At 36.8% G+C, this 12,379-nt stretch overlaps 1 protein-coding gene across 2 annotated transcripts in view; it reads left to right on the forward strand.

The window, feature by feature from the left end:
* Positions 1-12,379, forward strand: part of KPNA3 (karyopherin alpha 3 (importin alpha 4)) — a 103,432-nt gene that overhangs the window by 60,071 nt on the left and 30,982 nt on the right. For both annotated transcript variants that reach the window (XM_011988777.1, XM_011988778.1), the window contains 4 exons: positions 9,864-9,953; positions 10,131-10,160; positions 10,247-10,299; positions 10,438-10,533. In XM_011988777.1, the coding sequence (XP_011844167.1) occupies positions 9,864-9,953; positions 10,131-10,160; positions 10,247-10,299; positions 10,438-10,533 (269 nt within the window). The remainder of the gene's footprint in view (positions 1-9,863; positions 9,954-10,130; positions 10,161-10,246; positions 10,300-10,437; positions 10,534-12,379) is intronic.

Below are 12,379 nucleotides of genomic sequence, written 5' to 3' on the forward strand. Positions count from 1 at the left end.
CAGTGGCATGATCTCGGCTCACAGCAAGCTCCGCTTCCCGGGTTCACGCCATTCTCCTGCCTCAGCCTCTTGAGTAGCTCGGACTACAGGCACCCGCCACCACACCCAGCTAATTTTTTTGTATTTTTAGTAGAGACAGGGTTTCACCGTGTTAGCCAGGATGGTCTTGATTTCCTGACATTGTGGTCTGCCCGCCTCGGCCTCCCAAAGTGCTGGGATTACAGGCGTGAGCCACTGCGCCCGGCCAAGTCCCTTATTTTCATTAGATTTGGAGGTGAGGCAGGTTTAAGATCCTACATAAAGAAAAAATCCACCCAAGTGCCCCACTTGGTTGATAAGATCTAGTACTTGTTTTAGTTAATTGTTTGAAATATATTTTAAAAAATACTCTAAATTCCCCCATATCAACAAGCCAGAGAAGAAAAATACGATCATATCAGTTACTCATTTCTGGTAAAAGGAATAGAAAGGAATTGCCTCATCTTGTTAAAGAGCACCACAAAAACCTCACAGCTAACATCATACTTAATGGTGAAAGACTAAATGCTTTCCCTTGAGATTCAGAAGCAAGGTGATGATGTCTATCATAACTGCTCTTACTCAGTATAATGCTGGAAGTTCTAGCCATTACCGTATAAGGCAAGAAAAAGAAATGAAAGGTATGTAGTTTGTAAAGGAAGAACTAAAACTATCCCTATTTGCAGATAATGTGATTATCTGTGTAGAACATCCCAAGGAATCTATCAGAAAGCTCCTGGAACTAACAGGTGAGTTTAGCAAGATTACAGAATAAAGAAATCAGTCGCATTTGTGTATGCTGAACATGCAGAGACCAAAATAAAAAAATACAATTTTTAGACAATTCAAAGAAAAAATACTTCCATATACATTAACAAACATGTACAGGATTTATACAGTGAATATTACAAAATACTGATGAAAGACATGAAACAAGACATAAAGAAATGGAGAGACGTATACTGTGTTCATGGATTGGAAGCCTCAACATAATAATGACATTGATGCTCCCTAAATTGATCTCCCTAAATTGATCCTATTGAAATTCAACCAAGATATTTTGTGGACGTAGACAAACATTTAAAAATATGTATGGAAAAACACAGTCTCTAGAATAGCTAAAACTTAACAAAGAAGAAAAAGAGGAAATTACTTCACCTAATATGAAAGGTTATAGTATATAGCTATAGGAATCAATACTGTGTGTTATTGGTAGAAGGAAAGACATAGACAATGGAACAGAAAATATAACACAGAAATATGCCTGCACAAATACATCCAGTTGATTTATAGCAAAGTTACAAAACCAATTCAATGGAAGGAAGGATAGCTTTTTCAAAAATGATGAGCCTAAACTTCACACCTTATGCAAAAATACAAAATGGATTATAGACTTAAATGTAAAGCACAAAACTATAAAACTTTTAGGAAAAAACATAGAGAATTTCCCAGATCTGGAGAGAGGCAAAGAGTTAAATTTGACCACAAAAGACTAATCCATAAAAGAACAATTGATAAATTGGACCTGATTAAATTAAAAATTTTGCTGTGTGAGAGCCCATATGAAAAGATAGAAAAGACAAGCTAGATATTGGAAGAAAATATCTGTTAAACCACATATCCAGTAAAAGACTAGTATCTAGTGCGTATAATGAACTCTCAAAACTCAGCGGTAAAAGCCAGGTGCAGTGGCATACACGTGTATTCCCAGCTACTCAGGAGGCTGGGGCAGAAACAACACTTGAGCCCAGGAGTTGGAGGCTGCAGTATGCTATGATCTTGCCTATGGACAGCCACTGCACTCTAGCCTGGGCAACATAGTGAGACCTCTGACTCTTACACACACACACACACTCTCTCTCTCTCTCTCTCAATAGTAAGAAAAACCAAAACAATCTAATTTAAAAAGATGTGAAGAGTCATTTCATTGAAAGGAGGACATACATTAAATAAGCACATGAAAAGATGTTCAGCATCGTTAGCTATTAGGGAAATAGAGATTAAAGCCACAACTACACATCTGTCAGAACAGCTAAAATAAATAGTGACAACACCAAATGCTGGCAACGATGTGGAGAAACTGATCACTCATGTTTGTGGTGGAAATGTAAAATGGTACAGTCACTCTGGAAAACAGTTTGTCACTTTTTTGTCTAAACATGAAACCTCTGTGTAACCCAGTGCTTACAGTCTAGACATGTATCCCAGGGAAAGGAAAATTTATATTCATATGAGATCTGTACATGCATGTCTGTATAGCAACTTTATTTTTAATGGCCAAAACTTAGAAACAACACAGATGGCCTTTAATGGGTAAATAGACATACTGTAATATGTTTACAGTATATCAATATGATAAAATACTATTCAGCAATAAAAATGAACAATTATATAAGCAACAGTTATTGATACAAGCAACAGTTTATATAAATCTCCAGAGAAGTATGCTGGGCCTATGATTCTGTCACAAAAAGGTTATATGCCGTATGATCCCATTTATATAACATTTTTGAAATGATAAAATTTTAGAAATGGAAGACAGGTTAGTAGATGCCGGGGTTATATAGGGTGTCAGAGAGATGAGAAGGATGTGGTTTTGCATATAAAAGGTCAGGAGGCATGCATCTTGTGTTTTTGGAATTGTTCACCATCTTGACTCTGGTGGTAGATAACATGAATCTATACAGGTGATAAAATTGTATAGGATATAATACACACACGCAAATACATGTAAAATGAGGTCTGAATAAAATAAGTGGATTGTATCAATGTCAGTATCCCAGTTGTAATATAGTTTTGCAAAGTGTTACCATTGGGGTAACCTGGGCAAAGCATACAAGGGATCTTTCCATATTATTTCTTTTCTTGTTTGAGACAGCGTCTCACTCTGTCGCCCAGGCTGGAGTGCAGTGGCGCCATCTCTGCTCACTGCAAGGTTCACCTCCCAGGTTCACGCCATTCTCCTGCCTCAGCCTCCTGAGTAGCTGGGACTACAGGTACATGCCACCACGCCGGGCTAATTTTTTGTATTTTTAGTAGAGATGGGGTTTCACCGTGTTAGCTAAGATGGTCTCCATCTCCTGACCTTGTGATCCGCCTGCCTTGGCCTCCCAAAGTCCTGGGATTACAAGCGTGAGCCACTGCACTCGGCCAATATTATTTCTTATAACTGCGTGTGAATATACAATTATCTCAATAAAAATTTCAGTTACCAAAAAAAGCCTAAGTTAATATCCAAAAAAGCAGCTGTTTGATAATGATCCTGCAGGGAAAAAAGAAACATGCATTAGATTATCAGTTCTTACATGATTGATGAACCAATAGTGTTATTTTAAAAAATTAGTTTCAATCAAAGTGTAATACACTGAACAGAGTGCCCAAAACATAAACTTATAAAACTTATGGGTGAATATCCATGTAGTCATGCAGCAGTAATATCATTTCATAAATGTTAATATTGAGGGGAATTTTCATTGAGTATGTTTTCCTACCTCGTTAAAAGCATTTAGATGCAACCAGGGTTGGACTATTTCTAAAATTAAAAAAAAAAAAAGAAAACAAACCCCAAGGAACTAAAGCCTAAACTAGATGAGGGTTTAAAATTAGGGTATTATTGAATAAAAACAGATTTAATTACTTATTTCAAGCTTGAAAGGGGGCTGATAAATAATGTAATTATCCTTTTCATAAGATTTAAAAGAAGTGACATCAAACTTGCTCCACAAGTTTAGGTATAGAATTGCAAACCAGTTTTTCAAGATGGAAAGAAGAATTTGGGAATGAAAAGGAAGTACTTTATGTACAGGTTAATAACATATAGAACTTACTAACTCAAACAATATATTAAGTTGGGTTATAAGAAATTGCCCGTAGTTAACTGCTTTGACCTACAAAACAGTTCATGTGGTTCAACCTAGTAGAAAACAAGATCCAAAAGGGCTAGATAAATACACGCATACATGGATAATAGATTAATAATGGATTTTTAAAGGAATTTAAGAAATCCAGCTAATCCATATGTGTGTTTAAGGATAGTTGGGTATTGAAGTTAGGGAAGTTCCTATAACCCCTGAGCTTCTTTCTCACTTGACAAAAGAGAAGTATACCCTTTATGGATGCTGAATTTATTGTAGTGCAGTTTTCAGGAGGGTAAAAATCTCTAGGTATCAAGTGAAGGGACAGTTTAAGTTATTGGTTTTAATGATTAATCTGACCATTAGAAACCTGCCCAGTGATTATTTTTCCTTGGCTTGTACTTATTTTTGTTAAGAGTAAAGTATGGGGTGGGTGCGGTGGCTCACGACTGTAATCCTAGTGCTTTGGGAGGCTGAGGCGGGTGGATCACCTGAGGTCGGGAGTTCGAGACCAGCCTGACCAACATGGATAAACCCCATCTCTATTAAAAATACATAATTAGCCGGGCGTGGAGGCACTCAGGAGGCTGAGGCAGGAGAATCACTTGAACCCGGGAGGCGTAGGTTGCAGTGAGCTGAGATCGCACCATTGCACTCCAGCCTGGGCAACAAGAGCAAAAACTCCATCTTAAATTTAAAAAAAAAAAAAAAGTGAAGTATGGTTCTTGTGCCATAGATATTTTGGTGTGTGTTAGGATGTTTTCAATTTAAATGCAGGGGTTGTTACCTAATGTTTGATAAAAGAAAGAATTTATTAAGAAGCTATAATAGCTTTAAATTAGTATATGCCTAATAGAATCTCTCTCTCTCTCTCTCTCTCTCTCTCTCTCTCTCTATATACTGTCTCTTATACACATCTAGATGTGTATAAGAGACAGCTCTCTCTCTCTCTCTCTCTCTATATATATATATATATATATATAAAGTCAAAATTTGCAAATTTAGAAGAGGAAATTCATCAAAGACATCATTGTGGGAGATTGTCTTCTTAGTAATGAATAAACACCAATTAAGAAGAGATAGAAAATTTGAATAATTCACAAATGTTAACTAATGAACACGTGTAAAACCACATATGTATTTGGAAACTGGTTTTATGGTAGAATAAGCTATAGTTTCCAAACTCTGCGCTGAGGTAACATGGGGTTCCACAGTGACCTGAAAGGGTCTTTGGGATATTTTAATTTTGAGAGAAATACAGTGACATCTTTCAGACACCACAGACTTAGATCTTGAGATAGTCCACAGTTTAAACACTTAAATAACACTACGTTCCTTTCTCCAATTATTTTATCTAAGAGTGAAATAATTTTTTCTTTCAATTTATTTGTTTTTCTTTTCTTTTTCCCAAATGAGTACTTTGGCCTACACCGTGGACTGAGAAAGTTTGGGAGCTTCTAGTATAAAGCAGGTGTCAGCTAATTTCAGTGTGTTGTACATACGTGTTCTCTGACCACAATATAATTAGAATAAGACAGTTACAAAAACCTCATGTTTTAAAGTACGTCTGAATATATTGAATATATTGAGCATCAAAGAAATCTTAATGGAATCTAAGAATGCCTAAAAATGAACAGTAGGAAAACTATTACATGTCAGAACCTGTAGAATACAGTTAAAGTGGTAATTCAGGAGACAAATTTATAGCAAGTAGAGAGAAGGAACAACAACAAAATACTAGGAATTTTAGAAGTCATATTAATTTAAATACAGCATAAATTTAAAAACATGAGTGCATCAGCTAGTTTTTTGCTGCATAATACACCACTCCAAACTATGTACCTTAAAACAATAGCCATTTTATTGAGCTAACAGTTTTATGGGTTGGCGGAGTGGGTTTTCTGGCATAGGCCAGTTCAGCTGTTTTCTGCAGGCTTCCCTTATTGTCTCTGGTCAGCTCGCAGGATTGATTGGTGACTAGATGATCTAGCATGGTCTCAGGTAACTTGGCTGGGACTTGGTTGTTGTCCACGCAGTCTCATTCTCCATGGCTCAGTGTTCACAGGATGGTTTCAGGAAAAAAGTAGCAAAAGAGAACCTGTCTCTGACGTGTAAGCACTTTTCGAGTCTTTTTGCTTAACGTCCCATTGCCAAAGTCAGTCACACAGCCATGCCTACAGTCAGTGCGGGACTGGATATGGGAAGGGGAATTACTGCCATTTTTGCAGACAACCTACAATTTAAGTATGAGCAAACTTACGCAAATAGGCAAGGCACAGTGGCTCACGCCTGTAATCCCACCACTTTGGGAGGCCAAGGCAGGCGGATCACTTGAGGCCAGGAGTTCGAGACCCGCCTGGACAACATGGTGAAACCCTGTCTCTTCTAAAAATACAAAAATGAGCCGGGCATGGTGGTACTTGCCTTTAATCCCAGCTACTTAATGAGGCTGTGAGGCAGGAGAATCGCTTGAATCTGGGAGGCGGAGGTTGCAGTGAGCCAAGATCGTGCCACTGTACTCCATCCTGGACGACAGAGTGAGACTCTGTCTCAAAAACAAAAAACAAGCAAACAAAAAACTTATGCAAATAAATTTGGAGACTTATGTGAAGTAGGCAATTTCCTAGCAGAAAAAATTAATTTACCCAGCTGACTCAAGAAGATAACCTGAATAGATCTTTAAAAAAAAAAAAAAATCAAAGAGGCTAGACGTGGTGGCTGACTCCTGTAATCCCAGCACTCTGAGAGGCTGAGGTGGGCAGATCACCTGAGGTCAGGAGTTCGAGACCAGCCTGACCAACATGGAGAAACCCTGTCTCTACTAAAAATACAAAATTAGCCAGGTGTGGTGGCGCATGCCTGTAACAGCTACTTCGGAGGCTGAGGCAGGAGAATCATTTGAACCCAGGAGGTGGAGGTTGTGGTGAGCCGAGATTGCGCCATCGCACTCGAGCCTGGGAAAAAAAAAAAAAAAAAAAAATCAAATTAATACAGCTAAAAATTTAACCTCTCTCACCATCCTGTAAAAGAAAAGGTAGTCTTACAGGTGGAACTCTGGCAGACATTGAAGGAACAGATAATTCCAGCCTTATTAAATGATTTCAGAGAAGTTAAAGAGGGAACACTTCCCAACTCATTTTATGAAGCTAGCAAAACCATGATCCCAAGCAACAGACCAAGACAGTCTGAGAAAAGATACTTTTTAGCCAGTTTTACTTAGGAATATTGAGGAAAAAAATCCTAGATAAAATATTAACAAATTGATTTCAGGAATGAATATTTTTAAAAAAATTCTAATAAAGTTTCCAGGACTTGCAGGGATAGTTTAATATTAGAAAGTCATTTAATTTACCATATTTACAGATAAAAGTGGAAACATAATATCCATTTCAATATATGGAAAGAAGCACAATTTGATGAAATTAAGCACTCATTCATGGCCTATAAAGAAAAAAGTTATTAGCAAGTTAGGAATAGAAAGGAGTTGCCTTGCCCAATAAAGGGTATCTACCAAAAAAGACAGTACACATCCTATATAATGATAAAATGCTATCCCCAGATTGGAGATCTGTATATGTAGGAAACTTTAGTTGTATTTATGCTTTATATTTCTTCTATTCCAGAAATACTTGGAAAGGAGGAATAGAGGGAGTAAGATTCCTTAAAGACCTCTGGAAGCTTGATTGATCAAGCTCTGGAAAAGAGGAAAATAGAGTCAAAGAATGAAAATAGAACGGAATCAGTGTTAAAATCATTTGGGGTTGGGGGTTAACTTGTCAATAAACTTTGTTAAAACTTTTTAAATGGATTAAATCCAAAAGATGTTAAACATTTTTATATATATTACAAACCATAGAGTGTAACTGTAATTTTTTTTTAATTTTATGCAATTTCAGATTTGTAGTTTGAAGTTCAAAGTTGTGAGAATAGTATAGAAACATCATATACCCTTCACTCAGCACCCAGGTTCCCTAGCATTTTTCATATTTGCATTATTATCTTTGTATACATTTTTTTCCTTGAACCAGTTAAATTGCAAGCATCATGCTTTAATTCCCTTAATACAACAACTTATATTTCATAAAAACAGATAGTTTCTGTTTTTATAAGCACAGTACACTTGTCAAACTAACTTAGGTAAAAATCTACCATTCAATCCATAGAACCAATTTAGATTTTGCATATGGTTCCCAGTTATGTCCTTTATAAATCCAAGATCCAAGCCAAGATCAGACATGGCATTTAGTTGTCATGTTTCTTTAGTCTCCTTCAATCTGGAACTCTTCCTCAGTCTTTATCTTTCATGACTACATTTTTGAAGAATATAGGGCTATTTTTTTTTTGGTAGAATGACAGACTTGGGTTTTTCTGGCATTTCTCAGGTTATTTATGTTAGGAATACCACAGAAGTTATGTTTTGTTAGTACACCAGACCCCAGGAGGCACACAGTGTTGATTTGTTCTTCACTGATAGTGACACCTTTTGTCATTTGGTCAAGAATGCTGTCTGCCAAGTTTTCCCACTTTAATGAATATTCTGTGGGAAGCCACTTGAAACCATGTAAAATATCACTGCATGGATTTGAATATATATATACACACACACACACACATATATATATAATGAGATGCTTATAATGTGAGATTATATAATGTGAGATGCTTTAATTTAAAAATATTTTAGAATTGGTTAAGTTACTAAGGAAGTATGCTTATACAAGTGGAAATTGGTAAACTACTATTGATTGACATATATAGACACCAGTTTATTTAATTGTGCTTGCTTATACCCAGCACAAAAATTGGCATGCGGATAAGCATGTTTCTATATACGTATAGAAATAAGTATCTGAATCTTATTTTCTAGTTTATCTGAATTTTAACATCAATAGTAATGTCTCTTCAGTAACTTTGTTATAATGAAATACCTTGTAAATATAGCAAACATTAGAAGTATGCCTTTTGAAATTTTAAATTGAAAAGGATGTTAGACATTATTTGGTCTCTTGATGTAACTTGTTTTAATTCTATAGAAAAACTAAAAACTTAGAGAAAATTGGTGATTTATTCACAGCTACATGTGTAAAATGGCACAGGTTACCGTAACAAACAATTGAAGTTCAGTGAAATTTGGAAATTGATTTGCTAATAGAGAATTTTTGTTTGTAAAAGCCAGATAGCAAGAGTTTAAATCTGAGATGATGGCAGGTAGGCAGCATTTATGTTCATGAATTCCTACTCCCCACACCTAGCAAGCATATGCAAACCTCAACATTTGAGCATTGGGCTCTTCCCATTAAGGTGGTTTCTTAATAAACTGCTGCAGGTAACCATTAGCCATAAGTAAATGAAAACTAGCATGCCAGTTGAAATATATTTGCTAGACTTTGTAATAATATTGCATCTCCAAATTTAAATCTTTCCTAGAGATTAGGAGGCACACCAACATGGCCAAAACAGCTGGTGCTGGCCAGTGCTCATGCCTATAATCCCAGCACTTTGGGAGGCTGGAGGCAGGCAGATCACTTGAGGCCAGGAGTTTGAGATCATTCTGGCCAACGTGGCAAAAATGCATCTCTACTAAAAATATAAAAATTAGCCAGGTGTGGTGGCACACGACTGTAATCCCAGCTACTCAGGAGGTTGAGGCATGAGAATCACCTGAACCCGGGAAGCAGAGGTTGGAAGTGAGCTAAGATTGTGCCACTGCACTCCAGACTGGGTAACAGAGTAAGACTCTTGTCTCCAAAAAAAAAAAACCACAGTGGGTGCTTAATGAAGTATGTGTGTAAAAGCAAGCCAGGTAATTTTGTTACCAAAGCCAGAATGTGACCCTTGTCATTGGTTTGCAGTATGCACATTTAATTAATATTATCCTTATGTGTTCAGTATTTGTTTCATAATTGCCTAATAAAGTTGAAGTCGTTTTAATGGATTTTTCATTAACAGCAGTCCTTATGACTTCTTAAGCATTTATTGGTTGCCTTTCAGAACAAAAGAGATGAACACTTATTGAAAAAGAGAAATGTTCCCCAAGAAGAAAGTCTAGAAGATTCAGATGTTGATGCTGATTTTAAAGCAGTAAGTTACCATGTTTTTATAGTGACTTTAAAATAATTTTTATAGTAACTGTGAGAACTTCATTTTTAATATAACACCAACTTTATAATAAGTATATTAACTTTATCAGGTACACTATTTAATGAATGTGATTTTGCTAATAAACTCTGCTGAACTATTTTTTTTTTTCTTTTTAAGCAAAATGTAACACTAGAAGCTATATTGCAGGTATGTTATTAATTTAATATTCTCATTTTGAAGTATTTTGAAATTGATTTTTTTTTCATTTCTGAAATTTACATTTGGTATTGCAGAATGCCACAAGTGACAACCCAGTGGTCCAATTGAGTGCTGTCCAGGCAGCAAGGTAAATACTCCTTTGTCCAGAGAGAGAATTGTGTCATTCCTCAGTCATGTTACCTGGTGGTCTAGAAGTTAATACGTTGTTATTTCTTTTCACAGTTTGAAAATTATAGCAATTAATTTCTTATATTTATTTTCCTAGAAAACTGTTATCCAGTGACAGAAATCCACCGATTGATGACTTAATAAAATCTGGGATTTTACCAATTCTAGTCAAATGTCTAGAAAGGGATGATAAGTAAGTATGGATTTGACTCCCTATTCAGTTTTTTTCAGTTAATTTAAAAATTTGGATTATTATTTAACCAGTGAGTTCAGTTTGGTTTTGTACTTATGATAGTTGTCATATATTTTAATTTAATTTTCTTATTCTGTGATCATATTTAGCAGACCCAGAGCGCTTCTCGCTTTCATTTCTGAAGGATGTCTATGTTTTCTAGGAAATTTTTGTCTGTTTATTGCCTGCTTTATCTCAAATATTTATAGTCTTTGTTAGGATTTTTTATTAGTAATATTTTAAAACAACCCAAATAATGTTTGAGTCACTCTTTGCTTATGAGTCTATATATAGATTAACCTCGTGACTAAGTCAACGTGAATGGTTTCCAGAACTAAGTGGCTCTTTCTTACCCTGGGAATCTTCCACCTGATTACTGATCCTCTGTGTTGTCTTTTAACAGAACTTCATCCATGATAAGTTGTCAGACTTTTTGTCTGCAAATTAAGAATAAGGGGACAGGTTATAGTTACCCAGAAGAGAAGAAGTAAAACTCAGTGGCATATTTTGAGGAACTGGTCCTATTTCCATTTTTGTTTAGTGATATCTCAGTGCTGTGCCTTAAACTTCGTTAATTTGGATTAACTGGGGAGAATATAAGTTTGAACTCCAAATATATTAAAACAAATGCTTTTTTTGCATTTAAGAGCATCTAGACTGAAACTTGGGATATTTTGCTAAATGTTGTCCAAGGAATTTTCAGTTGGCTAGATAAGAATAGTGGTATATAAATGTTGCCACTAAGGGTTTTTAGTATTTAAAAATACCATTTGCTTTCGTTGTGTGCCACAACCTCTCCCATTCTCCACCCCCAGGCCCTTAACACTTTTTAAAATACTATCATGTTTGTTTTCTATAACAGTGTTTATTTAAGTAAACGTAAGTTTTATTTTAGCTGTTGAAAAAAATGAATTCTGGCCGGGGGTGGTAGCTCAGGCCTGTAATCCCAGCACTTTGGGAGGCCAGAGTGGGTGGATTGCTTGAGTCCAGGAGTTCGAGACCAGCCTGGGCAATGTGGCAAAATCCCAGCTCTACCAAAAAAAGAAAAAGGAAAACAAACAAACAAACAAAAAACCCCACGAAAATTAGCCAGGCATTGTGGCACATGCCTGTAGTCCCATCTACTTGGGAGGCTGAGGTGGGAGGATCGTCTGAGCCTGGAATGTGGAGGTTGCCATGAGCCAATATCGTGCCATTGCACTCCAGCCTGGGTAATAGAGCAACCCTGACTCAAAAATAAAATAAATTCGGCCGGGCGCGATGGCTCACACCTGTAATCCCAGCACTTTGGGAGGCTGAGGTGGGGGGTCACGAGGTCAGGAGATCAAGACCATTCTGGCTAACACGGTGAAACCCCATCTCTACTGAAAAATAAAAAAAAAAATTAGCTGGGTGTGGTGGCGGGCACCTGTAGTCCCAGCTACTTGGGACGCTGAGGCAGGAGAATGGTGTGAACCTGGGAGGTGGAGCTTGCAGTGAGCCAAGATGGCACCCCTGCACTCTAGCCTGGATGACAGAGTGAGACTCTGTCTCAAAAAAATAAATAGATAAAAATAAATAAATAAATAAGTCTTCTCTACTTCTACCTTTAGGACCCTCCACTTCTTTTTTTTTTTGGAGACAGAGTCTCCCTCTGTTACCCAGGGTAGAGTGCAGCGTGCAGTGGTGCAATCTTGTCTCACTGCAATGTCCGCCCCCCGGGTTCAAGCGATTCTCGTGCCTCAGCCTCTTTGAGTAGCTGGGATTATACGTGTGGCTAATTTTTGTATTTTTAGTAGAGATGGGGTTTCACCACGTTGGCCAGGCT

The sequence above is a fragment of the Mandrillus leucophaeus genome, unplaced genomic scaffold, assembly GCF_000951045.1.
Source record: "Mandrillus leucophaeus isolate KB7577 unplaced genomic scaffold, Mleu.le_1.0 Scaffold338, whole genome shotgun sequence".
In the NCBI taxonomy this organism is placed as follows: domain Eukaryota; kingdom Metazoa; phylum Chordata; class Mammalia; order Primates; family Cercopithecidae; genus Mandrillus; species Mandrillus leucophaeus.